This window comes from Mus musculus, chromosome 11 (assembly GCF_000001635.26).
Source record: "Mus musculus strain C57BL/6J chromosome 11, GRCm38.p6 C57BL/6J".
Taxonomy (NCBI): Eukaryota; Metazoa; Chordata; class Mammalia; order Rodentia; family Muridae; genus Mus; species Mus musculus.
Window position 1 is genome coordinate 119382900 of NC_000077.6, and position 25562 is coordinate 119408461.

Genomic DNA, 25562 nt, shown 5'->3' on the forward strand with positions numbered 1-25562 from the left:
TTTCTCCTGGGGAACCTTCTTTGTAGACAGAGCTAGTTAAATCCAGAGTATAGCCGGGCGTGGTGGCACATGGCTTTAATCCCAGCACTTGGGAGGCAGAGGCAGGCAGATTTCTGAGTTCGGGGCTAGCCTGGTCTACAAAGTGAGTTCCAGGACAGCCAAGGCTATAAAGTTTGTCTCGAAAAAACAAAACAAAACAACAAAAAAATCCAGAGTATATATGATACTACATTAGGACAGGCCCAGGATCTATCATGCTGTCCTCTCAAGCAGAGGAAACACAGGGTTCCCGGTACAGATGGCAGAGCCTGAGTAACACGCATGAAGCCCTGGGTTTGAACTCAAACACTGTCTAAACTGATGTCTAAGTTACTTTACAATAGCTGAGGTGAGACACCATGACTGACCAAAGCAACTTAAAAGAAGAAAGCATTTAGGACTGGTGAGATGGCTCACCCGACTGCTCTTCCGAAGGTCCGGAGTTCAAATCCCAGCAACCACATGGTGGCTCACAACCATCTGTAACAAGATCTGATGCCCTCTTCTGGAGTGTCTGAAGACAGCTGCAGTGAACTTACATATAATAAATAAATAAATCTTTAAAAAAAAAAAGAAGAAAGCATTTAAATTAGGGGTTCACAGTCCCAAAATCTTAGAGTCTATGACCATGGCACAAGGAACACGGGAGCAGTCAGGCAGACACTGGGGAGGCAGAAGCAGGCGAATTTCTGGGTTCAAGGCCAGCCTGGTTTACAGAGTAAGAAGGGCTATACAGAGAAATCCTGTCAAAAAGCAAAAACATAAAAGTCCAAAGTTCGAAGTCTCTTCTGAGACTCATACAATCTCTTAACTGTAATCCCCCGTAAAATTAAAATCAAAACCAGAGAGAGGTCTGATGGCATATATCAGTGACAGAGCTCTGTGAGTTAGAGGCCAACCTTGTCTACAAAGCAAGCCAGGGCTGTTACTCTGTCTCAACCCCCCCCCCCAAAAAAAAACCCATCTGGGTAAACTCCAAATTCTACATCCCTGTGTCTGATGTCAAAGTGCTCTTCAGATCTCCTGACTTCCCCTCTGCTGACTACAACACACTTCCCTCTGGTTCCACTCCCTGTTAGCAGCTTTCCTCGGCTGGCATCCCACCACTCTGCCATCTCCAACATCTTGGAGTCTTCACGGCCACCCAGGCTTTACCTTCACAGCTTCACACAATGGTCTCTCTGGACATCCATGCAGGGATGCAGGGACGCGGTAGTGTGGACCACATGGCAACCGTTGCCGCTTGACAAGATTCTGGCATGTGAGTGTTGAGACCATAGTTCTCCAGCATCCTTTCAATTCCAGGCTTAGGGCTGGAGAGATGGCTCAGCTGCTAAGAGCACTGACTGTGCTTCCAGAGGTCCTGAGTTTGATTCCCAGCAACCACATGGTGGCTCACAACCATCTGTAACAAGATCTGATTCCCTCTTCTGGTGTCTGAAGACAGCTACAGTGTACTTACTTACATATAATAAATAAAATACATCTTTTTTTTTTTTTTAAATTCCACGTTTAAAGATTCTCACCTTCTGTTTTTTCCTTTGGGAAATTCTGTGTGGACTTCGGTAGAAGATATGAATGTATACCATGGCAGTCTCTAAGCAAAATAATTACCTGGACAAAAATCTTTGCCACCGTAGAATCATATAGCGTGACAACTCTGCCTACCTACACAAGAATCCCCACTGTGCCCCACAGTTTACAGCAAGAATAGAGGAGTTGAAGGTCTATTAACTGAAAGATGGTTTGGACGAATACAATGGAGATAAACATTGGGCCCAGACCTGAGAGGCCTTGGCAGTAAGGGCAATAAGTTTAGAAGAGTGCCCATGATTGATCCCCTGGGTACCTGACATACAGCATGAATGTCAAGATCTGATATGCACCAGGAGGAACAGATTCTGTTAAAAAGCTAGACTGGCTGATCCCCCTTTGCCACACACAGGAGCTGATACATTGAAGGAATTTGCATTTGTACGGCATAATGCAAAAGTGAGATATCTGGACCTTCCCACTGGGGAGTGTATGAGGAGAACAGGCCCATGTTGTAAGACTAAGGTACAAGGGAACACAGGAAACAGCTTAATGTTTATTATGCTACATGGTGCAAGCTTTGCATCATGCCCCTTGAGGGGGGAAAATTGCTCTTAGGAGTTTGTCTCTCACCAATCTATATTTGGCACCACCTCCTGACCACAAAGGCCGACCACAGAGGCTGAGAGCATGCAGGAAGAAGTGTAAAGAGGCTTGCTGAGCCTTAGAGAGCAGCGGGCACGGGGATGCTTGCTGAACTTACTGCTTTTGCTTCAGAGAAAAATATTGTAATGAGGATGGAGACTGCTGGATGCTGAAGAGTGGAGCTAGCATGGGTTAGGAGCAAGCCCTGGAAAGGTCAAACATCTCTGAAAATCATGAAGCCTGCTTTCAATATTGTGTGTGGCTAAGCAGTATTCATAGAAAAGATGTAGCGTAGTGAGAATTTTTGAATTTTGGTTTCTTTAAAAAAACAAAAAAACAAAAAAAAAAAAAAAAACAACAGAAACCCAGCACTCAGGAAGCATAGGCAGGCAGATTTCTGAGTTTGAGGCCAGCCTGGTTTACAAAGTGAGTTCCAGGACAGCCAGGGCTACACAGAGAAACCCTGTCTCAAAAAACCAAACCAAACCAAACCAAAAACAAACAAAAAACCCCCCAGAAACATAAGAATATGTTTTGTCTGAATCCCAGGTGTAGGAATCTGGGCTTCCATTCACAGTGGCTAGAATGTGTAAGTTTTGTAATTCTGGGAACTTTTTTTTTTTTAAAGATTTATTTATTTATTATATGTAAGTACACTGTAGCTGTCTTCAGACACACCAGAAGAGGGAGTCAGATCTCATTACAGATGGTTGTGAGCCACCATGTGGTTGTGGGATTTGAACTCAGGACCTTCGGAAGAGCAGTCAGTGACCTTAGTCGCTGAGCCATCTCACCAGCCCTTCTGGGAACTTTTCAGCATATAAATGTTATGGCCTTGGGAGGCAGGGTGGGTGGTTGATTGTTGGTGTTTTGTTAAGTGGTCCTGCACCCAAAAAAAAAAAAAAAAAAAAAATTGAGAAGAAAAAGCTAAAAGCTAGTTATCTAGATGGTGGAGATCAAATTTGCCCCAAGGTACTTTATGCTCCTTAGTCTAAAGATAACATCACCCCTTTGAACCCCTGACTTTATTCAAGGATTGTCTTAGCTAGGGTTTCCATTGATGTGAAGAGACACCATGACCAAGACAACTCTTACAAAGGACAACATTTGTTTTTGTTTTATTGGTTTTTCAAGACAGGGTTTCTCTGTGTAGCCCTGGCTGTCCTGGAAGTCACTTTGTAGACCAGGCTGGCCTTGAACTCAGAAATCCGCCTGCCTCTGCCTCCCAAGGGCTGGGATTAAAGGCGTGCGCCACCACGCCCAGCTCAAAAGACAACATTTAACTGAGGCTGGCTTACAGGGTCAGAGATTCAGATCATTATCATCAAAGAGGGATCACTGCAGTCTGACCCAGGAGCTGAGAGTTCTGCACCTTGATCAGAGAGCATACTTGTTGACACACTTCCTCCAACAAGGCCACACCCACTCCAACAAGGCCACACCTCCTACTATGGCTAGTCCCCAAGCCAAGCTTATTCAAACCATCATAGGGGTCTCTTTCTTTTCTTCTCTATTCTTTTTTTCTCTCCTGCAGTGTTGGGGCTTGAAAGGGTAGAAGAGGGACTCAGATCTCATTACGGATGGTTGTGAGCCACCATGTGGTTGTTGGGATTTGAACTCAGGACCTTCGGAAGAGCAGTCAGTGCTCTTAAACCGCCGAGCCATTTCACCAGCACAAAATTTTATTCTTTGTTTAAAGATTTATTTATTTATTATATGTAAGTACACTGTAGCTGTCTTCAAACACTCCAGAAGAGGGTGTCAGATCTCATCATGGATGGTTGTGAGCCACCATGTGGTTGCTGGGATTTGAAGTCAGGATCTTTGGAAGAGCAGTCAGTGACCTTAGTCGCTGAGCCATCTCACCAGCCCCTGCACAAATCATTTCTATATAGTTTAAGTTATGGCTATCTAGTTAGAGAAGAGCCTAGCTATATATGTATGGCCAAGGTATTTGTAAATATATTTTGAGCCTGAGCCTTCTTTCTGGGAGCATGGGGCCGGGAGGAACCAGGACCGGACTTCAGGAGGACCTGTCAGTCCCTCATTGGTATTCCACAACCCTTCCTGTCCTGACCAGCAGGACCCAGTTATTCGTGGGTACGAGGGGAACCGCAAACCTGCAAGAGAAATGGGCGGTGGGGGGGGGGGGAGAGAAACCAAGGAGGATTCCTGTCAAGGTCTGTTTAATGAAGGCTAGGAGCCTGATTATAAACACACAGTGAGAGAAAATAGGGAGGGGCTGAGGGGGAATTAACAAAGAACAAAGAAGTAGGCATCTGGGGACATGAAGGCTGAATTCTGACTGCAGGCGAGAGGCCCTGGGAGTCTTATCTCAGGAATGTAGATTCCTCCTTAACATCCCGGGGTGTCAAGCTGAACTCAGCACATAACTCAGATCCTTAGAAGTCTTGGGAGTCAGGAAGAGATAAGGAAGGGGGGACTATAATTCAAACTTTTAGGGTCTTAGGTGCCAGGAAGGGATAGGGAGGAGGAGGTGACCGGCTCCTAACACAAGGCCATTTGGCTTATTAGGTGGGAAACTGCTTACTTTCTCACGATATGGTCTCCGACACCTTCCTAGTTCCTGGGTTAGTTAGGAGGCTCTCTCCACTGTGCTGACCCCAGTGTGGTAGCGTGGCTCTAACAGGCTTCTTCAAGGCAGCTCACCCTACCATGGTCTTTGCTGTTACTAACGCTGATTGCACAACAGGTTATAGGAGGAGGAGGCAAAATCCTGGGGCTTCTGGCTCTGGTAGGTACAGCATGAAGGCTGCCAGAGTGTCACTACAGGCAAAGGGCCCCTGTATTTGCAGTTCTGAGCTGCAGTGCTGGGGCAGCCACACAGTTCCAGAGAGGGACCAAGGCAGACAGCACCACAGAAGGACTCTCAAAGTTTGAGGAGGCAAAATGACAGGAAGAAGCTGGAAGACTAGAGAGAGAGGCTGAGACAAGGGCATGGTAGGAGCAGAGGTTGAGAGAAGGAGATGCCATGGTTGCTAGAGAGCCAAAGCCGAGGGTGAAGAGCAGAGTGCTGACGCCCAGAGCGGGCACGCTAGCTGGACTGCTGGACCAGGGCTCAGTAAGCCTCTGCCTTGAACAAGATCAACAGCTTTCAACTGTGAACACACAGAGTGCAGACCTCTAGTTCTCAAGGATTTGCATCATAAACCTATGGTTTGGGAATAGGATGTGACCTCTGAAATCCCTAACAGAGTGCCCATCTGAGAGTTCATTCAGGCAGAGCAGATGCTCCTCTGGACAGCCACACCCTGCAACAGCACCTTACTGAGCCCCCCCCCCCCCCACCACACCACCACACACACAGATGGTAACAGGGTGTTTCTGAAGGAGCTCTGCTCTGTATTACATAAGACACCCATGGGTGGCTTTTCCAGCAAGCTAACAGGTTCGTCTCCCAGCCTCAGGAGGATAGTTCATGGCATGCCCTCCATGACTCCTTTCTCCAGGTGCTGATGAGTGGCTGAGAATCTCTTAGCTACTTTTCTGTTGCTATGATGGAACACCATGACTAAGGCAACTTATTAAAGAGATGGTTTGATTGGGCATATAGGTTCAGAGGGCTTAAGTTTATTATGATAGAGGCAGGGCACAGAGCCTGTGGCTGAGAGCTCACATCTGGATCTGAAAGCAGAGAGTATACTGGGCGTGGAATGGGCTTTTAAAACCTCAAAGCTGCCCCCAGTGACAAACCTCCTGTGGAAAAGGCCACACCTCCTACTTCTTCCCAAACAGTTCAATCAACAGGGGACCAAGTATTTGGACATATCAGCCCATGGAAGCCATTCTCACTCAACCCCACCACCCCCAGAGGAGGGAGGGAACCCATTAAGTGTAAAGAATGACCATAAGGAACAAACTAAGCCACAGGCGGTTCCAGAAGACTGTCTTTGGAGCTCCACTTGCATGCTGTGGCTCTAATACAACAACATAAATAAGTGCAATTAAAAAAAAAACTTTAAAAATCTGGGAAGATGAGGGTCTGGCCCCGAGGTGCATAGGAGGAAGACTTTGAGAGAGCTGCATGGAGGTTTGGGAACCGAGATCAGTTGGTACAGTGCTTGCTGAGCATCCAGAAGCCCTGGGTTCCATTCCAACATAAGACCAGCCATGGTGGTATGCACATGTAGCCCCAGCCCTTAAAACACAGGCAGGAAGTCGGGCGTGGTGGCGCACACCCTTAATCCCAGCACTCGGGAGGCAGAGGTAGGCAGATTTCTGAGTTCGAGGCCAGCCTGGTCTACAAAGTGAGTTCCAGGACAGCCAGAGAAACCCTGTCTCAAAAAACCAAACCAAATCAAACCCAAACCAACCAACCAACCAAACAAAAAGACACAGGTAGGAGGATCAGAAGTCCAGGGCCATCCTCAGATACTGTGGTACTTTAAACAAGAATGGCTCCCATAGGCTCAAGATATTTGAGTGCTTGGTCTCCCCACACTTGCTAATACTTAGTTAAAAAGCTTTGGGGGCAAAGGACATGACTGAGACTCACAGATGAGAAAGTGCAAGCACACAGTGTGGCCGTCCACTAGCAATGACTACTGCTAGCGGCTTTTGGTGGACTTCGATGTGATGGGTTGCCATCACTTCTTTGCCATCACTCTACTTTGCATGCACGCAACCTGTAGGTGAACACTCTTGCTGTCCTCCAGGTCCTTCTGTGGGTGGCTTCAGCTTGGCTAAATCCTGGATACTGTCCAAGGTGCTGGATGTCTGGGGCTAGAGGTTTGAACCTATCAATGGTCACCCATTCAGGGCGGTCCGTCCTGGTTGGGGGAGAATGTGCAACCCTGGTGCAAGAGCCAGTGAGATTTCGAAGGCCGTGGGCACGCAGCGGCTGTAGTCGCTCTGGACAAGCGAGCTAGGCCGGCGCCACCAGGCGGGGAATTCCAGCAAGGCTGTGCGCCAAGGAGGCGGAGGGGCGGCGCCGGCCCCGTGACCCCTCATCGAAGCGCGCCAGTCCGCGCGGGCGCATGGGCACTGCAGGTGCGAGCGAGGGGCTTCGGGGTTCCAGGATCTGGTGCTGGGCTAGGAGCGGGATGCAAGTCCAGGGGCAGTGACGCGAGGCCTAGGGTGCGGGATGTGGGTCTCAGGGACGCGCAGGGACCGGGGTGCAAGGTCCCGTTGGGCAGGGCGCGGGTGTTTCGGGCCAAGGGTCCACGGGGCGACATGCGGAGCTCTGGATGCTGTTTCATTGGGTGCCGGTCCTGCTAGGGAAGAGTGGGCCGGCGGCTCATGGCCCCTGTGGTCACAGTCCCTGAATGGTGCCTGCGTCCTGATGCGCCGGCGCCCAGCGGCCACTTCCTTCATGTTCCAAGTTTCGGTTTCACTGCAGGCAGCCGGTCCAGCCTGGCCCTGAGTCTCCGACCCCATTAACTCTCGGGTTGCGGACAGCGCTAGGTCGGCCCTGCTCCCCAGCAACACCCAGGAAGGTCGGGGACCCCCAACCTACACAACCCCGTGTCCTCGCGTAAAGCGGTCCCAGGCTCCGCCCCGGAATCTGCTCTCACCAACTGCAGCAGAACTTTTGCGAGCCAGATGTCTGCCCTCACCAACTGAAGCCAGAACTTTTTCGTGCCAGGCGTCTGTGCCCAGGGCGCTGATCTTACCTAGGTCAAAGCCGGGAGCCTCCCCTGTCCCCGAAGCTGCAGCGAGAGGTGCGCTCGCTCGCAATGGGCTAGCCCAAACCCATCTGCTTTTTTCTTAGTCTAGCCCGGGCGGGGGGTGGAGGGGAGGCACGGGAAGGGTCCTCTAGCTGGTGGAAAGGAGAGGCGGTGCCGCTGGCCGCTCACTTGTGCAAGGCTGCCTCTAGTCCGGGCTTCGCAGTTTCCAGGGGGGGAGGCACGGGAAGGGTCCTCTAGCTGGTGGAAAGGAGAGGCGGTGCCGCTGGCCGCTTACTTGTGCAAGGCTGCCTCTAGTCCAGGCTTCTCAGTTTCCTGAGCAGCACTAGAGAACTGACTTAGGTGGTGTTGGCTTTGGGCACACCAACCGAAAATTGTAGTAGGAGATAACCTGCCACCCCGTGGTGTGTTTCAGTTTGTTCTGTGAGACTCATGGTTTGAGAAGCAGAACTTTCTTTCTCCTCCTCCGCCCCCCCATTTTGTTTTTGTTATTGTTGTTTGTTTGTTTGTTTTTTTGGCCTTCAAGACCCGGTTTCTTTATAGCCCCTGCCTGACGTGGAACTCACTCTGTAGACCAGGCTGGCCTCGAACTCACAGATCTGTCCTGCTCGGCCTCCCCAGATTAAAGGCATGCACCACCACTACCCACGAAAAGCAGAGCTTTCTTAAAAGAAATTTACATCTCTCAAGAGAGGACAGAGGGCTGAGGCAGACCACACTTTTACCTGAGAAAGCACTTGTTCAATGCCACCACCTTGTCTAGCTCCCAACCTTCATGAAGCCTGTGACCCCAGTTCTCAGCCTCTGCCCTTTCCTGTAGCTCCTGTTTGCTAGAAAGCCTCCAGTCCCAACTCCCATTCTTAACCATTCTTAGTTTGTGGGTTGCCCACAAAGGATACATAGTTACTCTTGTGTTTCCCGCAGTTTGTGGGTTGCCCACAAAGGATACATAGTTACTCTTGTGTTTCCCGCCCCCTGCTTGCTTGTTTTGGTTTTAAGAAGTTCTTTGGAGCCCTGCCTGGCCTTGAATTCCTTATCTTCTGCCTTCACCTTTCAAGTGCTGGGGTTACCAGCATGGGATTCTCTGCCGGGTTTTTGGTAGCCCTCCTCTCCCACGTCTATGTAGCTTATAGCCCAGCCAGAGAGTCTGGAAGTGCAGAGGGGAAGGCAGGACCTAAGTGGTGGAGTTATTAAAGGTGTGCGTGAGAGGGAGGTGCCATGACCAGAGGGACGGATCTAGGGGTCTTTGAGGGGAGGCATAGTAAGGATTGCGGATTGGCTGTGGCAAGTGGGGCCAGGAAACGTCCACAAAGTTTACCTCCATAGCCTAGTCCCAAAGTGCTCACCATGTAACTGTGACCAAGCCAAAGGTGGCCGCCAGACACAGGTGGGGAGGAGGGGCGGGGCCAGCCGCAAGCACAGGAAGCAGAAGTGGAGTCCAGCCCAGGGGCGTGGCCTCTGCCCCTGCTGAATGAGGCGAGGGTGACTGGTGTGCTTCAAGTAGCCTGGATCCAGGGTTCTCAATCCTGTCCTTGGCCTGGACTACCTATGACCTTGACCCTGGTTTGGTGTCACTCACTAGACCCTGAGAAGGGTGGGAGACCCTCAGCAACGGAGTATTTCCTTTGCTAGCAGCCCTAGCCAGGCCACTTGAGCTAGGTGACCCAATGCTTTCAAAATTGGACTCCTGTGACTCCCCCAACCCTCACCTTCGGGTGCCTGGGGGGGGGGGGGAGAGACAGTGTGAAACACACAGCCCCAGGGCAAGTCAGCAGTAACTGGCATGCAGGCAGGTGGCTTTTCCCGCTTGTCACATCAGGGTCCCCAGCTGGCTGGGGCTCCGCGGGGGATCCTTCCCTTTAATAGCCTTTCTTTTTTCTATTATTATTATTATTATTATTATTATTATTATTATTATTATTATTTTGGTTTTCAGAGACAGGGATTCTCTGTGTAGCCTCTGGCTGTCCTGGAACTCACTCTGAGTTCTCAAACTCAGATCTGTCTGCTGCTGGGATTAAAGGTGTGCCCAGCAGCCTCCCTCTACTTTTGAGCTTCCCTGGGCTTCGGTGGTGGGCAGGGGCTGAGGCTGGAGGGGGAGGGGCAGCAGGGAGTTGTAACTTCCTGCTTGGGGGAGTAGCTGGACTTGAGTTAGAGCTGTGATAAAGAGTTCTGGTGCTGGTTTCGATTACCGGGAATCTTCTGAGTCCCCATCACTTCGTTTTCCTTGAAAATGAAACTGAAGGGGGTGGCAGTCACGTGACATGAGGCTGAGCTTTATAGCGGGCTGCCCCGGTGTGTCTTTCTCATTTTCTCCTGCAGGGCTGCGGATAACAGCATGGAGTGTCCACAGTGCGGGCATGTCTCCTCAGAGAAGGCACCCAAGTTCTGTAGCGAGTGCGGACAGAAATTGCCTTCTGCAGCTACTGTGCAAGGTGAGGCTAGGTTGGGGAGGGGACAGCGGGACTCCGGTATGGAGTGGGTTTCCTTCCTACTCAGGCACGGGGCGCCCCAGTGGGCACAAGTGGCAGAGAACTATCCTGAGTACTTGCATTTGTGTGAAGCGCGAACTGTTCAGATTCCTGCTCCAGGGATTTATTTACCACTTTAAAAGAAAACTAGTTTTGGTTTCAGTTCTCAGCCAGAGCCGGGCTCTTTCCCTAGGAGTGAGCAGCCTCTGGTGAGCTGAAGGAGCCAGCGGATGGGAGCTGGGGTGGATGAAACCCTAAGTAAGACGGGAACCTTGTCCCAGCCCTGCTGGGAGGCGGGTGTTCAGGGGTTTAGGGTGACCATGAGGTATTCCTTCCTGTGTTACTGAACTAGGGAGGCACAACCTGTGCCCCGTGCCAGGTCCTGCCACTTATCCTCAATAAGCTGGTTAAAAGAACCGATTGCGAGTGGAAAGCAGAGGGGCTGAAGGGATGGCCTATGCAGTGAAGAGCACTGGCCGCTCTTCTGGGGCTCCCAGGTTCGATTCCCAGAACCCACAAAATGGCTTCCAGCCTCTGGGGACTCCTGTTCCAGAGATCATTCCTGTTCAGGCACATATGTGACAGACAGAAGTGAAGGCAAGACATTCATACAACAAAAATAGAATAAAGATATAAAATAAAAGAAAAGCGAGTATGAAGCAGGGAAAGGAGAGTCCATTCAGTGTGGCCACATTGGGAAGAGGGAGCTTGCCGAGTTACACAGAATGTGAGCCCGTGTGTTCTGGGCTTCAAGCCTTGCTGGCTCAATGTAGAGGAAGCCCTGGGTACCGATGGGGCTTCTTGGATGAGTCTTGGCTTAAAGTCTTTGCAGACAGATTGGTAGGTATATTGCTAATTATTAACAAAGTTGTGGAACTAGCTCCCATTCATCTGTGGTCTGATGGTCTCTCCTTTCTTTGTTCTTTCATTTTTGGGGGGAGGGAATGGACAGAATGCATTTGCCAGGAGGCTGGGGTGGGGGCGAAGTTTGCAGACACTTAAGGGGATGGGGGTAAGATGTGTCTGAGAGGGAGAGCAAGGCAGTGGCATTTTTACAACTTGCCATCAAGTCTTATGCTTGACTCCTCCACAGGCTGACCTGTCAGGTGGAGAGTGTGATGGAGGAAGGGGCGGGATCTGCTGTCTGTCCAGGTACAGCGAGCAGCTGAGGCTGACCTGGCCACTGGCCCAGTCTCACAGGTCTGTGACTATTTATCAGATTGGAAACTGAAATCAGGATGTGCATGGCGCTAGCCTAGGGTGCAGGGAGCCGGGTTCTTCCTTAGCACTGGATGGGCAGAAAGAAGGAAAGAGAAACTGGATGTGTGTGTGTGTGTGGGGGGGTCTCCGTTCCCTTCCTCCTGTAGGTTCAAAGCTCCTTTAGCCTAGACAGGGCCACCACAGCGAGGGAGTCTTAGCTTGGTAGTTGTTGTGTTTTACAAAAAGAAAAAGAAGGGATATGTTTGAAAGTGCAGTATGGTGTGGGCGAAGGGGGTGCCTCTGTGGGCCCATGCTGAGGTATCCCTTCCCCTGAGGGACCAGCCACACGATGGTATAGTATAGAATGGGGTGGGGGGAAGGAGAGGAGAGCTGGAATGGGGAGAAAAAGGACAGAGAGGGAACAGGGTAAGAGAAAGAGCAAGAGGAGAAGAGAAGAGAGCGAGGAGGAGGACAAGCAGCCCCTTTTACTGTGAGTCAGGCACACCTGGTTATTGCCAGGTAACTGTGGGGCGGAGCCTAGATGAAATGCCAGCAGTAGTTCCTGGGGCTGAGGCAGCCAGGAGTCTGTGGCACTAATGTTTTCTGTCCAGAGGCTCCCAGATGCCGGGGTCTTAGTCGGGGCTATTGGTAAAGACACAGATGGGGTTCCTTTGGGGTCCCTGATGATGCAGAAATGGCTTTGTGAGGGGAAGGGCTTTGAGTGCTGTGTGTCTGTGGTTTTCTGTGGGCTGGCTAGTGAGTTTTTATTTTGTTCACTTTCTAAGTTTTCCTGAAGGGCACGAGGTGTGCCCATTGCTGCTGAGTGTATGTGGCATGGCAGTGTTGGGTGTCGTCCTGCTCTGGGTACCTGGCTGGGTCAGTCTCTCTGCCATTGTAGGTGTCGTAGGTGAGGTGAGTTGCTCACCAAGGAGAGAACAAGGGTTGGATATCGACCTACCTGCCGGGCTTTCCTGGAGGCTTACTTCCATGGGCTGAAGGAGGCCAGCCTGGTTTGATTGTGACCTGGCTTCAGTGGCGGCCACCCTATATGTAGCCTCCCTTAGCCTTGAAGCAGGCTGATTCAGACTTTGCTGCCAATGAGATCGCCTGGGGTGTAGCCTTCTGATTTAGATGGCTCTATTGTTATGTCAACTACCTACCTGCTGAGAGACGCTTGAGAGACATTCCCGAGACTCACCCTACCCTGCTCCTGCCTACAAGGCTGGCTCCAGGCACCAAGAATGGATTGGTGGGGAATGGGCCTCCCCCCTTTATAAGCACAGACTCTTAGTAAACTCCGGGGGGGGGGGGGGGTTGATCCGAGAAAAATTTGTCTTGGCCTCTTTCTTTTCTCTAGTCTAGTCTCTTTCAGCCCCAGCCTGCCTTTTAGGAGTCCCTGGTTCGCGTGGCCCCGGGCGGCCACACTATAGACAGAGTCCCCCATGAGGGAGTGTAAAGTGGAAACTTCAGGGTCCTTTGGAGAGTCAGTTATGTTGGATGGTGTTTTGCTAGGGCAAATGAGGGAGTGTTTTCCTAAAGTGGACACAGGTGAAAGGCTAAGGCAGACTCGGCTTTGCTGGAGCACACACAGAGGAGAAGATGTTCTGCTAAGGCAAACACGCGAAAGGACATGAGATGAAGGATTCTTCACTAACAACACGCACGGATTGGTCAGCTTCCCACTGCGTTGTTGAGCTGCATTTGTCGGGATGCCATAGAGGGAAACACACCCAAAACTTCTGGTGGTGTGATTTTGCCACTTCTAAGGAAATAGGGCTGATTGGCAGAGTGATGTCAGCTGAGACAGACACACAGGCTGAGGCAAGATCCGAGGAGGAATCGTGATGTCTGGAAGGAGTGTAAAAAAGGACTCGACGGACAGTGACGGAGGAGGCCGAGCCAGGCTTGTTTATAGAGCTAGCTGGGCAGTGCTTGCTGCTCTCCAGTCTTACTGATTTTCCCATTCACTGAGAGAGGCACAGTTGAACTTTTCCTGATGTTCCTCCCTGATCTCTCCTGCTGACTTGTGCCGAGGCTGAGGCCTGGCTGTTCCTGTTAGGTTATGCCACCATTGCTGCTGCTGAAACTCTACTGGACTGGACTGCTGGTCTGCCTGTGAAACAGGTGCCTATGGCTGCAGGCTGGACCCGCTGCCTAGACCGTCTTCTGTGAGGCTCACTAGGCCGCCAGCAGGTCTACGTGAGGGCGGATGCATCTTGTGCTTCCTTCTGACCCAGGCTGTTGTCATGATGATTTGGGGTTGTTCGTGGGGCCTATGGGTTTCTCATTCTCCCTCCCCTTTACTAGATGTTCTATGGAAAACCCAGGGCTTGCTGGGGTCTCATTATCTGCACAGCCTTCTGCTGCCAGCCTGCCCCTGGGAGCCTCTGCTGCCTGGGGTAGGGGAGGGATTTCCCATGATTCAGCTGCTTGAAAAAAAAGGGCAAGGATGGCTGTAGCCTATGCAGGCGAGAACCAGCCAAATTGTGAAATTAATAAGGAATAGACATTATGGGTCTGGGACAGTGTCTCCGTACAGAGGACCTGAGTTCATTCCGGCATCCACACGGCATCCATGACTCTTTGTTATTCCAGTTCCAGGGGATCCATTGCCTTATTCTCACCTCTGGGACACCACGTGTGAATGTGGTGGGCATACACACATCTACACAAGTTCTTATACACTTAAAAACTAAATCTAAAAAAAAAAAAAAAAAGACGCAGAAGACAGAAAGACAGGAAGCAAATTCTCAGAGAATGTGTCCCTCAGAGGGAATGGGGTGATTTTTATAATGGAGGTCACCTGGTGCCTTAGTTAGGGTTTCATTGCTATGAAGAGACTCCATGACCACAGCAACTCACACACACACTCTCTCTTTCTCTCTTTCTTTCTTTCTTTCTTTCTTTCTTTCTTTTTTTTTTCTTTTGTTTTGTTTTTTTTCAAGACAGGGTTTCTCTGTGTAACCCTGGCTGTCCTGGAACTCACTCTGTAGACCAGGCTGGCCTCGAACTCAGAAATCCGCCTGCCTCTGCCTCCCGAGTGCTGGGATTAAAGGTGTGTGCCACCACGCCCAGCCCCACAGCAACTCTTTTTTTTTTTAATTTTTTTTTTAATTAGGTATTTTCCTCGTTTACATTTTCAATGCTATCCCAAAGGTCCCCCATACCCCCCCCATCCCCTACCCACCCACTCCCCCTTTTTGGCCCTGGCGTTCCCCTGTACTGGATATAAAGTTTGCAAGTCCAATGGGCCTCTCTTTGCAGTGATGGCCGACTAGGCCATCTTTTGATACATATGCAGCTAGAGACAAGAGCTCCGGGGTCCTGGTTAGTTCATATTGTTGTTCCACCTATAGGGTTGCAATTCCCTTTAGCTCCTTGGGTAATTTCTCTAGCTCCTCCATTGGGGGTCGTGTGACCCATCCAATAGCTGACTGTGATCATCCACTTCTGTGTTTGCTAGGCCCCGGCATAGTCTCACAAGAGAGAGCTATATCTGGGTCCTTTCAGCAAAATCTTGCTAGTGTATGCAATGGTGCCACAGCAACTCTTAAAGGCAAGTATTTAATTGGGGCTGGCTTACAGTGTCAGAGCTTCAGTCCATTACCATTGTGGTGGGAAGTATGGCAGCGTGCAGGCAGACAACTGTCAAAAAGCAGTTTTCTAAGAAGTGCCCCCATTGTTGAGGGAGCATTGTTGGGGAGGGAGAGGAGGTTCCTTGTGTGTCTTTCTTTGAACTGCACGTTTTACTTTGGAAAGCTGGCCCTTTGTTCTCATTGGTGATCACAGTCCTGGCTCTTGCCCTTGTCCTTGCTCAGCAGAGGGGAGCCAGGTTCTGATTGGGGGTTCAGGTGAAGACTCTTCAGTGGCTTTGCTCTCAGGCTGCAGGCTCAATGGGGCAGCTGGGTCTACAGCTGGATCTGCTGGCTTCTCAGACATAGGAAACCAAAGTCCTTCCATACACCTTGCCTATTGGTCAGTCTCTGTCTCTTAGATTAGAGAGATGCTAGGCTAGCCAGGGGCATCTTCTTCTAGAGCCATGGGAGGGAGGAAGCTCTAAATCCCACTTATTAGGAAGCAGCAGCTGTGAAAACATAGGGGCTCCCTTTTTATTCTGTACTCTCTTCAGCCTTTCCCTTTGACTTGTGAGTGTGTGTACCTGCATGCTGTATGTGTGTGTATGAGTGTCTCTTTGTATATGTCTGTGCATATGTATGTATTTACATGTATATATATGTATGTGTGTACATGTACATATTTGTGTGTATATGGGTATTTAGAGGCGTATATTTATTTTGAGACGGGATCTCATTGGATAGCCATGGCTGGCCTGGAATAGAGATCCTCCTGCCTCTGCCTGGGATTAAAGGAGTCACCTGGCCATTTAGATGATGATGATGATTTTGGTTTTTCGAGACAGGGTTTCTCTGTGTAGCCCTTGCAGTCCTGGAACTCAATCTGTAGACCAGGTTGGCCTTGAACTCAGAAATCTGCCTGCCTCTGCCTTCTAAATGCTGGCATTAAAGGCGTGTGGCACCACTGCTTGGCCCCTCTCTCTTTCTGAAAAAGCAACAGAGTTGGCTGTACAGCTAGAGAAACTGAGAGTAGAGGTGGACAAATTTGAAGGTCAGGAATAAGAGCAGGGAGGAAAAACAGGTTCATTCCTAGGGACGGATCCAGAGAGTCTCCCCTAGGGAGAAAGAGGGGAAGGAACCGAGTCAGGGCAGTCAGGTGAAAAATGGGAAAGCAGGAGGGTAGACAGATGAGACCCACAGCACAGTCCTGGGTCACAGAATCACCAACCTTAATATACCTTAATATACCTTAATATACCTTTAGGTCATTATGCTGATATACAAGAACAGGTTCAACCAAATCATAGAACAGTGTCACTTAGTAGATTTGAGAGCTTGGGACAAAGTTGAGGAGCCATGAAAGAAGTTCACATCCTTTACAAAGGTTATACAAGGCTCAGGGAAAACCTTTCTCTCTCTCTCTCTCTCTCTCTCTCTCTCTCTCTCTCTCTCTCTCTTTCTTTCTTTCTTTCTTTCTCTCACTATTTACAAAGATTAGTTTCATCTGTGAACAACACCATATCAGACCCTGATTTAAGATGAGTACTAATTGAGACTTGGCACTTGAAAATGGGAATACTGAATGCAAAAAGGTCATTAGGCCATTAAAGGGGAGGACAGTGCCTATGGGGGAGTGGATCAGGAGACAACCAATATTGGTTCTGGGGTGTATGGTGCCTCGATAATTGGGCAAGCCACAGCTAAATGTTTTACATCTCAGAACACATGGTGGGTGCTTTAACTGGAAGAAATGGTCATTTGCAAAGATGCTGTGACCAAGCCAATGAAGGTCTCAGAACTCAAAATGTCCAGGGCCTTGATTGAGGGAAATAACAGTTGTCTGCAACAAAATAGTGAGCACAGCATCTCTAAGGGCAATGGTTCCTCTAAATATAAATCAGAAGGAAGGCCTAGACTGTTCCATCAGGTGACACAAGTAGTGTGGCAAGGATTGCCATTGAACCAATGGGTGTAGGTCCAAGAGACACATCCAAGGCAATCTCTTGCCACCAGGAAACAAGATGGTGGTTTAGCTCAAGCCCCCACAGCCTCTTGTCAGTCAGGAAATAAAAAGCAGGCAGAAAAACCTCAACTAGGTATTGTAGATCTAATGCATGCTATTGGCCATAGATAAACACTTTACATGATCCCCCAAATTTCAGTGTTGTAAAATAACTACTGGAGTTTATGGTCCTTTGCCCTCAGGGACAGTAGGAATGGTTTTGGGAAGGAAAAATTCGACTTCCAAGGATTCATTGTGCATCCAGGAATTATAAATGAAAATTTCAAAGGAGAAATTAAGACAATTTGCTTATGCAGGAAGGAATGTACACTTTACCACGGAGGATGGGATTGCTCAGCTTTCATGGTTTCCTATATCAGAGGCAAGGCTGCTCCAGTAGAAAGATCAGGAGAGCTTGAAGTACTGCAAAATGCGTGTTCTGGCAAACAGTTGTTAATGATCAGAGGCCAAAATTAAAGTTACAAGTGAATGACATTGAAATAAGTTTGGATACAGGACCTGATAAAACTGCCATTTCCTGAAAATTTCACGGATTCTGACCCACCACTTCAAGAGCGTCGTCCCTTTTCTAGGAACTGGAATGTTATATCAGATAAAACAAAATGTGCCCTGGGTTAAATGTGTGGGGAAAGAAGGTCAAATAGGAAAGGTAAGACCTCGGGGGCTGGAGAGATGGCTTAGCAGTCAAGAGCACCGACTGCTCTTGCGAAGGTCCTGAGTTCAAATCCCAGCAACCACATGGTGGCTCACAACCATCTGTAATGGAATCAGACGCCCTCTTCTGGTGTGTCTGAAGACAGCTACAGTGTACTCACATACATAAAATAAATAATTCTTTAAAAAAAAAAAAAGAAAGAAAGGTAAGACCTCATGTGGCTGATGGCCATAAATTTATGGGGACAAGATTTGTTACAGCAGTGGGGGGAACTCAATTCCTAAAAAAGGGGTGAAATGAAAGATGCTTCAGGGGGAGGTATTGAAAAATGCCATCCAGAACAACCATGGACAGTGCAGGTTGCTCAAAACCAGGACACAACGTGGAAATGTGTAAAAGGGGACGCTGTTGAAATATACCATTGGCCCTACAAACCTGCGTTAGTGCTGCAGTGGCCCTTAACTAAGGAAAAATCACAGGTCCTTGAGCAGCAGGTACAAGAGCTGCTGGAGGCTCAACATGTAGCAGAGTCCACCAGCCCACGGAATTCCCCTGTATTTGTTATAAAAAAGAAATCATTTTAATCCCAGCACTCAGGAGGCAGAGCCAGGCAGATTTCTGAGTTCGAGGCCAGCCTGGTCTACAGAGTGAGTTCCAGGACAGCCAGGGCTACACAGAGAAACCCTGTCTCGAAAAAAACAAAAACAAAAACTCAAAAAAAGAAAGCAGGATTTGAGAATGTTGAGATTTGCGAGCCGGGAGCAGAGTGACCCAACCACAGGCCCCGGCGGCCTGGGAACCTTTACCTTCTTTGTTAACCCAGGCGTCTGTCCGTCCATTGCCTGTGATGGTAAAAAGCTGCTGTGTAACTGTCCCCTTGCAAGAACAGGATAAGGAAAATTTGCCTTTATACTATCTATTTACAGAAATGGTCAACCTGTAAAAAGGTATCAGTGGAAACTATTTTTTTGTTGTTGTTTTTAGAGACAGGGTTTCTCTGTGTAGCCCTGGCTGTCCTGGAACTCACTCTGTAGACCAGGCTGGCCTCAAACTCAGAAATCCGCCTGCCTCTGCCTCCCAAGTGCTGGGATTAAAGGCGTGCACCACCACTGCCAGGCTAGTGGAAACTTCTTACACAAGGAATGCTAAATATTCAACTCTATGTCAGGCTAGAAATAATTCGTACGCAATTTCCTCAATCCTTAATTTACCATTATGTGGCTAATTCTGATGCAGACCCTTGAGAGAAAAAATGTTTTGTGAAACAAAAAAGAATTTTGCCTTGTTGGGGTTTGCAGATTGCTTCTGAAAAAGGACAGAGAGGAGATTCTATCCACTGCCTAGGTCATAAAATTAGTCGGCAAAAAATCCAACCACAGAAGGTACAGATCAGAAGAGATCAGTTGTGAAGTCTTAATGATTTTCAGAAGTTAATGGTAGATATTAACTGGCTACAGTTAACTATTGGATTGGAGTTAGGTAATTTGTTTCAAATGTTATAAGGAGATTCAGACTTACATGGTCCAAGACAGCAAATAAAGGACGCCGGGAAGAGTTTTAGCTTTGTTAAAAAAGAGACTAAGATTCATATGTGGATCCCAAACTGGACTGTAGTTTGGTTGTTTTGCCTTCAACTCATTTTCTTCCTGAGCTCACTGTACAAAGGGAAGATATTAAAGACTTTCTGACTTAATTTTAAAAGGGAGAAAAGACTACTTTAATTGCCAGGAATAGACCAGGCCGAATCGTAGTGCCTCAAAATAATTCTGAGATGACTTCATTGTGGATAATGAGTGAAGCTTGGCAAAGAGGGTGATCCTACTTCATCTGCCCCAGGAGACCTCAAGAACGACAATACCTTGGTGGTGTCATCAACCCCGGAAGGAAAGACTGAGCAGGGGGCAGTGCTGAGAGAGGAGGAGGTCCTACTCTCGTCCACAGACCCAGGCAAGGAACTGGAGAAACCAGAGGAGTCCGATTCCAATGCCTCCTGGACCACCCAAATGGTGAGTGAGCCCCGCCTGCTTTGCCTGCTCTCAGTCTCTGCTCTTGTACCTTCTGCTCTGCCTCAAGTGGTTTCCTGATGTGATCCGCACTGGAGCCTGGGGCTGGTTGGTTAGCTCTCAGTCAGAGAGTGGAGGAAACAGCACGGGAGTGGAGCCTAGACTCTAGGGCCCGGAGGGTGGAGAAATTAATGTAGTCTTCTAGCAAGGGAGGAAAGAAGTTCAAGCCAATGCCGGTGTATCTGTCATCAGAAAAAGTCTTAAAATGACAAGAAAGCCTCAGGATATGACAAACACCGGATGAATTGCAGTCTGGGGAAATCCTGGCAAGGGTGTGGTGGTGACCTCAGCACTCAGGAGGCAGAGGCAGGATCAAGAGTTTAAGTCCAGTCTTGCCTACGGTAGTGAGTTTGGGGCAGCCTAGGCTACAATGAGACTGTGTCTTTGCCTCTTTTCTAAAGTCTCCCAACCACAGGCTCACAGCAGCTGGGCCTGGTGGAACTTGCTATCATTTCAGAATTTGAGAAGAGGCAGGATTTGAGTTCCAGGTCAGCCTGGGGTATGTAGTCACTGAGAAAGACTGTATAGAAAAACCATGCCAAAGGGACAATTTGTATCTCAGAATCAGAGGAAGAATAATAGTACAAAACGCCACAGATTTTATTTTAAAATAGCATTCTTAAACTGTGTGTGGTGGCGCACACCTTTCATCCCAGCTCACAGGAGGCAGAGGCAGCTGGATCTCTGTGAGTTTAAGGCGGGCTCCATTGCAGAGTGAGTCCCAGGACAGACAGCCAGGGCTATAAATCAATTGATACTTTGTCTCAAAAAATAAAACAAACAAAACCAAAAATCTGCCTGGTGGCTGGAGAGGGCTCCATAGTTAAGTGTACTGGTTGCTCTTCTAGAGGACCCCGGGTTCGAATCTCAGCACCTACATGGTGGTTTACAATTTTCTGTAACTTCAGTTCCAGGGGATTTGACACTCTTTCCTAGCCTCCATGGGTACAAGGCCTACATGTAGTGCCCATCATGTGTGCGGCCTGTCTTAGTTATGTTGCGGTAAAGGTCCAACCCAAATGTGCCCCAGCAATGAAAACACAACTCAGTTAATATGAATACATTCTGTGCGCCTAGATTGGGCAGATCTACCGCTACACTAGCATCTTCCACAGCTTATGAGACCCCCTAGAACTTGGGTTTCTCCAGGCTATGTTCTTCTGCTCCTCTTTTCTTCTTCCTCCTCCTCCTCTGCATCCTCTCCCTCCTTCTTCTCCTCCTTCTTCTCTCTCTCCCCCTTCTGCTCCACCTTCCCTTTTATCTGCCCAATCATCAGCTCTCCTGTATTTTACAAATTAAGGTGGGAATCGGGTTTACCTGAGTGCTGACTCACTCCTTGCTGGGAACCACTCTGGGGAGAACGGAATTAACATCAAATGTAATTAGCCCCAGGGCTATCCACAACAGTTGTTAGGGTTTTATTGTTATGAAGAGGCATCCTGGCCAAGGCAACCCCTTTAAAGCAAACCATTCAACTGGGGCAGGCTTACAGGCTCAGAGGTTCCATTCATTATCATTGTGGTGGGATGCATGGCAGTGCGCAGGCACACATGGTGCTGGAGGAGCCAGAGTTCCACATCTTGATCTGAAAGCAGCATAAGATTCCATACTGGACAGGGCTTGAGCATAAGAGACCTCAAAGCCTGCTCCCACCGTGACACAAAAGGTCACACCTCCTAATAGTGCCACTTCTTATGGGCCAAGCATTCAAACACATGAGTCTGTTGGTCCATACTTATTCAAACCACCCCAAATGTGTGTGTGTAGCAACACAACTTCAGGGCATGAGTCCATGTATATCAGCATAAAGTGTGCACATTCTCAGGGGGGAGGGATTAGTGTTGCCTGTGTCTGGGTAAGAGGCATGGTCTGGTAGGAGTTGCCCCTTTGGGGTAATGAGAATGGGAATCTGTTAGACAGAGGTGTGGCCAACAACACTCTGGGTGGAACTGGTCATTTTAAAATGGATGGAGCGGGCTGGAGAAGCGCATCCGCTTAGTCCTTGCTGTTCTTGCAGAGAACCCAGCACCTACATGAGGCAGCTCACAGCTGTAATTCCAGCTCCATGGGATCTGTCGCCCTCTTGTGGCCCCTGGAGTGACCTGCACTCATTACACACATAATTAAAGACAAACCTTTTAAGAAGTACTAGTACTAACAAAAATGTCTAAATATGCATGGGCTGGGTTGGAAATGTGAATGTTAATGGACTGTCTGGTGATTGGATTGTGAGGCCCTTTGTGTGTGTTCTGACAACCACCGTGTGGTCCTTCATGAAATGCCAGTGCATTTCATAGAGTGGCTGTAATGACAGCGTGATGCTTCAGCACTGTGTGTTGTGTGTTGAGGTGGGCATCAGGAGAGATGGCCTCAGAAGCCAAGCTTGGGAGCCACTCAGCAGCCACACCCCAGTCCCATTAATGGGGGTCAAGGGATCTTCCTGGCTGGTGGAGCCAGTGGGTGGTAAGAGTTGGCCTGCTTCCATTCTGGCTTTTCTGTGGTAGCTTTTCTGTGGTGACTAGCGGGGAATTCTTGGCTGATTTTTCGCTTCCACTCAGGCTAGTGGGTTTGTGTGTCTTGCAGGAAGGGAAGAAGAGCCTTAGTGGTGGCCAGGTGCGTTGTGCTGACGAGCCTAACTAGCTAAGCTGCTTGGTGTGAAGTTGTATCGCTTGCACTAGACATTGGGGTACTTGCCCATCAGTGTCCCTATACCTCTTGCCATTGGCCATGGACTCTCAAAGGTGCTGGGGAGGTGGCTCATTCCTTGTAAGGAGGTGGCTACGACTAGACCTTCACCGAGATGGAGGTTCCTGAGGCCTTTGCAGGAGTGGAGCAGGGAATAACCCTGCCCTGTGTGAAGGCTGTCATATCTCAACAGGAAGTGGACCCAGAGGTTTTTGTAGATGCTTCAGAGGACACAGCTGGTGGTCCCGAAGGTGCTCAGTGCCCTCCCAGCAAGAGGAAGAAGGAGGAGACAGCCGGGTGTGAGGTCATGGACACTGAGCAGGTAGCTTGAGAACGCAGTCACCCCCATCCTAGTCTGTGTGCTAGCTACCAAGTGTCATTGCCACATTCCACGTGCCTGCCCCTAATAGGAGGGAAGAAGGCTGGTGAGCTGAGCCATCGCTGGGTGTGGCAGTGTGGACTTGGCTTGTGACTGAGGAGGTTGACCAGGCAGGGTCCTAGCTTGGGCTTGGATTGGGAGGGGGCAGTTCTAATCTAAGGTGTCTAAAGGTCAGGGACCAGGTGCACAAGGGGCTTCCCGTACCGTGTGTTTGTCTGTTTGTGTCATTGTGGCAGAACAGTGACGTAGGTAAGCAGGAGAGAAACCCAATGTGACGTTTGATTGCTTGAGACACTGGAGACCTTTTGGTTGCAAACCACTGGGCAGCCGGCTAGAACTGGCTAAAGGGAATCTGCTCCGTGTCACTGCTGAGTCCTTTGGTGGGGCTTGATCAGGAGCTGGGACGAAGGGTCCCTCCATGGCTCTCTCTGCTCCGACTTCCTAGTGTTGCCTGCCTCTTAGCCTTCCAATATCTATGTCTAGCCCCCGAGTCCACACCCACGTACCCATCATGCTTTGCTCAGGGAGTGAGAGATTGCCTCTGGTGCCCTCTACAGAAGAACAAAACAGCTTCCTTCAGACCTCATGAGCTCTGACTGGGCTGGGAACCTGACCCATGGTGGAGCACCAGGCCGTGCAGTAGGAACTGGCGTTCCTTCCGTAAGCTCGTGACCCATGAGGGCTCATTCCAGAGCGGGAGCAGAGCTGTGTTCCCCTGCATCACATGGCTGAGACCAGGGACATGTGGGATCGGGGAGCTGTCACTCTGTTCTGACTCAGACTTGAGATTTGGGTAGGGCTGACATAGCATGGTGTCCTCTCCTCCTCTCAGACACAAGAGTCTACAATTGGTGCCTAGGGAAGGTCTGTGGCCTGCTCTGTGGGCAGGTGACCAACCATCCCCTGCTCTCTGTACCCATCCGCCTCAGGGCTAACATTTGTCTTAGGGATACCACTAGGTGACAGTTAACTTGCAGACACCTTCTCTTCAGTGGCCACTCCATTACCAGGGCTCATCTTACAGGACCCGGCCTCTGCACAAACGGGGGGACCAATCTCAGAAGGCCGAGTGCCCTGTGGCTCTGCCAGGCGTCCAGGCCAGAACAAGGCTCACTCAGGTGGTGTCAGTTTGCTCAAAGGAAAAGCTGAGGTGAAGGTGCCAGAGCAGAGACGGGTTCAGGGCTGCGTGGAAAAAAGAGAAGTGGCAACATGATCTTGTCTGTTAGGCAGTCAAGGGCAGGCTTTGCTCATCCTGCACAGCCCAATCCTAGCTTGGCCCAAAGACCCTCCCTACCTGGCTCCTCCTCTTATGTCCCTCAGCCAACCTTGAGATGGAGGATCTGGAGTTGAGGGCATCTCCACAAATGGTCTCAATAGCATCTGGGGCCAGCAGGACCCAAGCAGAGAAGGTCTGATTCAGACATGGTGGGAAGTAGGCAAAGTAGGGTGAAGAGCAGTGGAGACTCAGGACTTGACAGTAGGTCAAGGGGCAAAGAGAATGTGGGTGTCAGCAGACAGGTTCTCACGTCTTTCTCCCTTAAATTTATTTTCCGAAAATCCTTTCTCCCCAAACTGACTGTGGACTTGGGAATGACTCTGACCTTGTAATCCTCCTGTCTCTAACTCCCAAGTGTTGTAACTGCTGGGATAACAGGCACACGGCAATATACCCGGGTCATACGGTCCCGGGGACTGAATGAACCCAGGGCCTCGTGCATGTTAAACATTACTGATGCGCTGCATCTCAGGTCTGTTTCTGTTTTCTGGCACACAGCCCTGGCTGCTGGTCCTTAGGCCAACAACTCACCCTGTAAGGTGCCTGTGGAGCCTGCTGGCAGGCTCACTGGGGCCTCACCACAGGAGCAGATGCACACCAAGTCTTTGTCTCTTTTTCCCAGATAGTGTAGCTCAGAGCCCAGCCACAGCTGTTGGTCTATGGCCTTGTCACACACTGTTGGGGTTCAGGGCATCCTGAGGCACTTGATATAGGGACTCCATCAGCCACCCTGGGGGTTTTGACAACCTGCTCCTAGGCTTCAGCCAAGTTCCTAAGATGGGAAGCCTTGCCTGGGAGTGAGGGTAAGTCACTCAGCGAGCCAGGGAATACCTGCTTTTCACCCTTGTCTTAGGATTTGCTTTGACCAAGGTGACTCTTATAAGGACAACATTTAACTGGGGCTGGCTTACAGGTTCAGAGGTTCAGTCCATTATCATCAAGGCAGGAACATGGCAGCATCCAGGCAGGCATGGGGGCTGGAGGAGCTGGGAGTTCTACATCTTCATCTTAAGGCAGCTAGGAGAAGACTGGCTCCCACGTGGTTAGGAGGAGGGTCTCTTTGGCCACACCCACAGTGACATACCTACTCTAACAAGGCCACACCTCCTAATAGTGCCACTCCCCGGGCCAACCATAGTCAAACCACCACAACCCTCCTTTTGGTTCACTGCCATTTTGTGCCATGTAGTGCACGGGTGTCGTGTTTGGGAAGCCTGTGAATGTTGCTAATGTCCACAGGGGGACCCAGGTGTGTCCCATGAGGAGTGAGTCTGAGCGAGACAGGCTCTGGCAGGGTGGCCTCGCCTCCTGACGTCTCCTCAGCTCTGCCATCCTCTCCCTTCGTTCAGTTCTACTCTGCCCAAGCAAAAGAG

General features: G+C 49.6%; 1 protein-coding gene and 1 non-coding gene across 7 annotated transcripts in view; both read left to right on the forward strand.

Moving 5' to 3' along the window:
* The first annotated feature begins 7050 nt into the window (after positions 1–7050).
* The window catches only part of Rnf213 (ring finger protein 213), a 97469-nt gene continuing 78957 nt past the window's right edge, over positions 7051–25562 (forward strand). For 2 of the 6 annotated variants that reach the window (XM_006534630.4, XM_006534631.4), the window contains exons 1-4: positions 7055–7227; positions 10185–10297; positions 19623–19792; positions 22728–22856. In XM_006534630.4, the coding sequence (XP_006534693.1) occupies positions 10201–10297; positions 19623–19792; positions 22728–22856 (396 nt within the window). In that variant the 5' untranslated portion in view covers positions 7055–7227; positions 10185–10200. Of the gene's footprint in view, positions 7228–7467; positions 7899–10184; positions 10298–19622; positions 19793–22727; positions 22857–25562 lie in introns of those variants that run through there. The other 4 variants (XM_006534633.4, XM_030246242.1, XM_006534632.4 and 1 more) reach the window with 4 other exon arrangements.
* Mir1932 (microRNA 1932) lies at positions 7573–7662 on the forward strand. Its single transcript, NR_035453.1, has one exon. It is a non-coding gene; the product is annotated as a microRNA 1932 (primary transcript).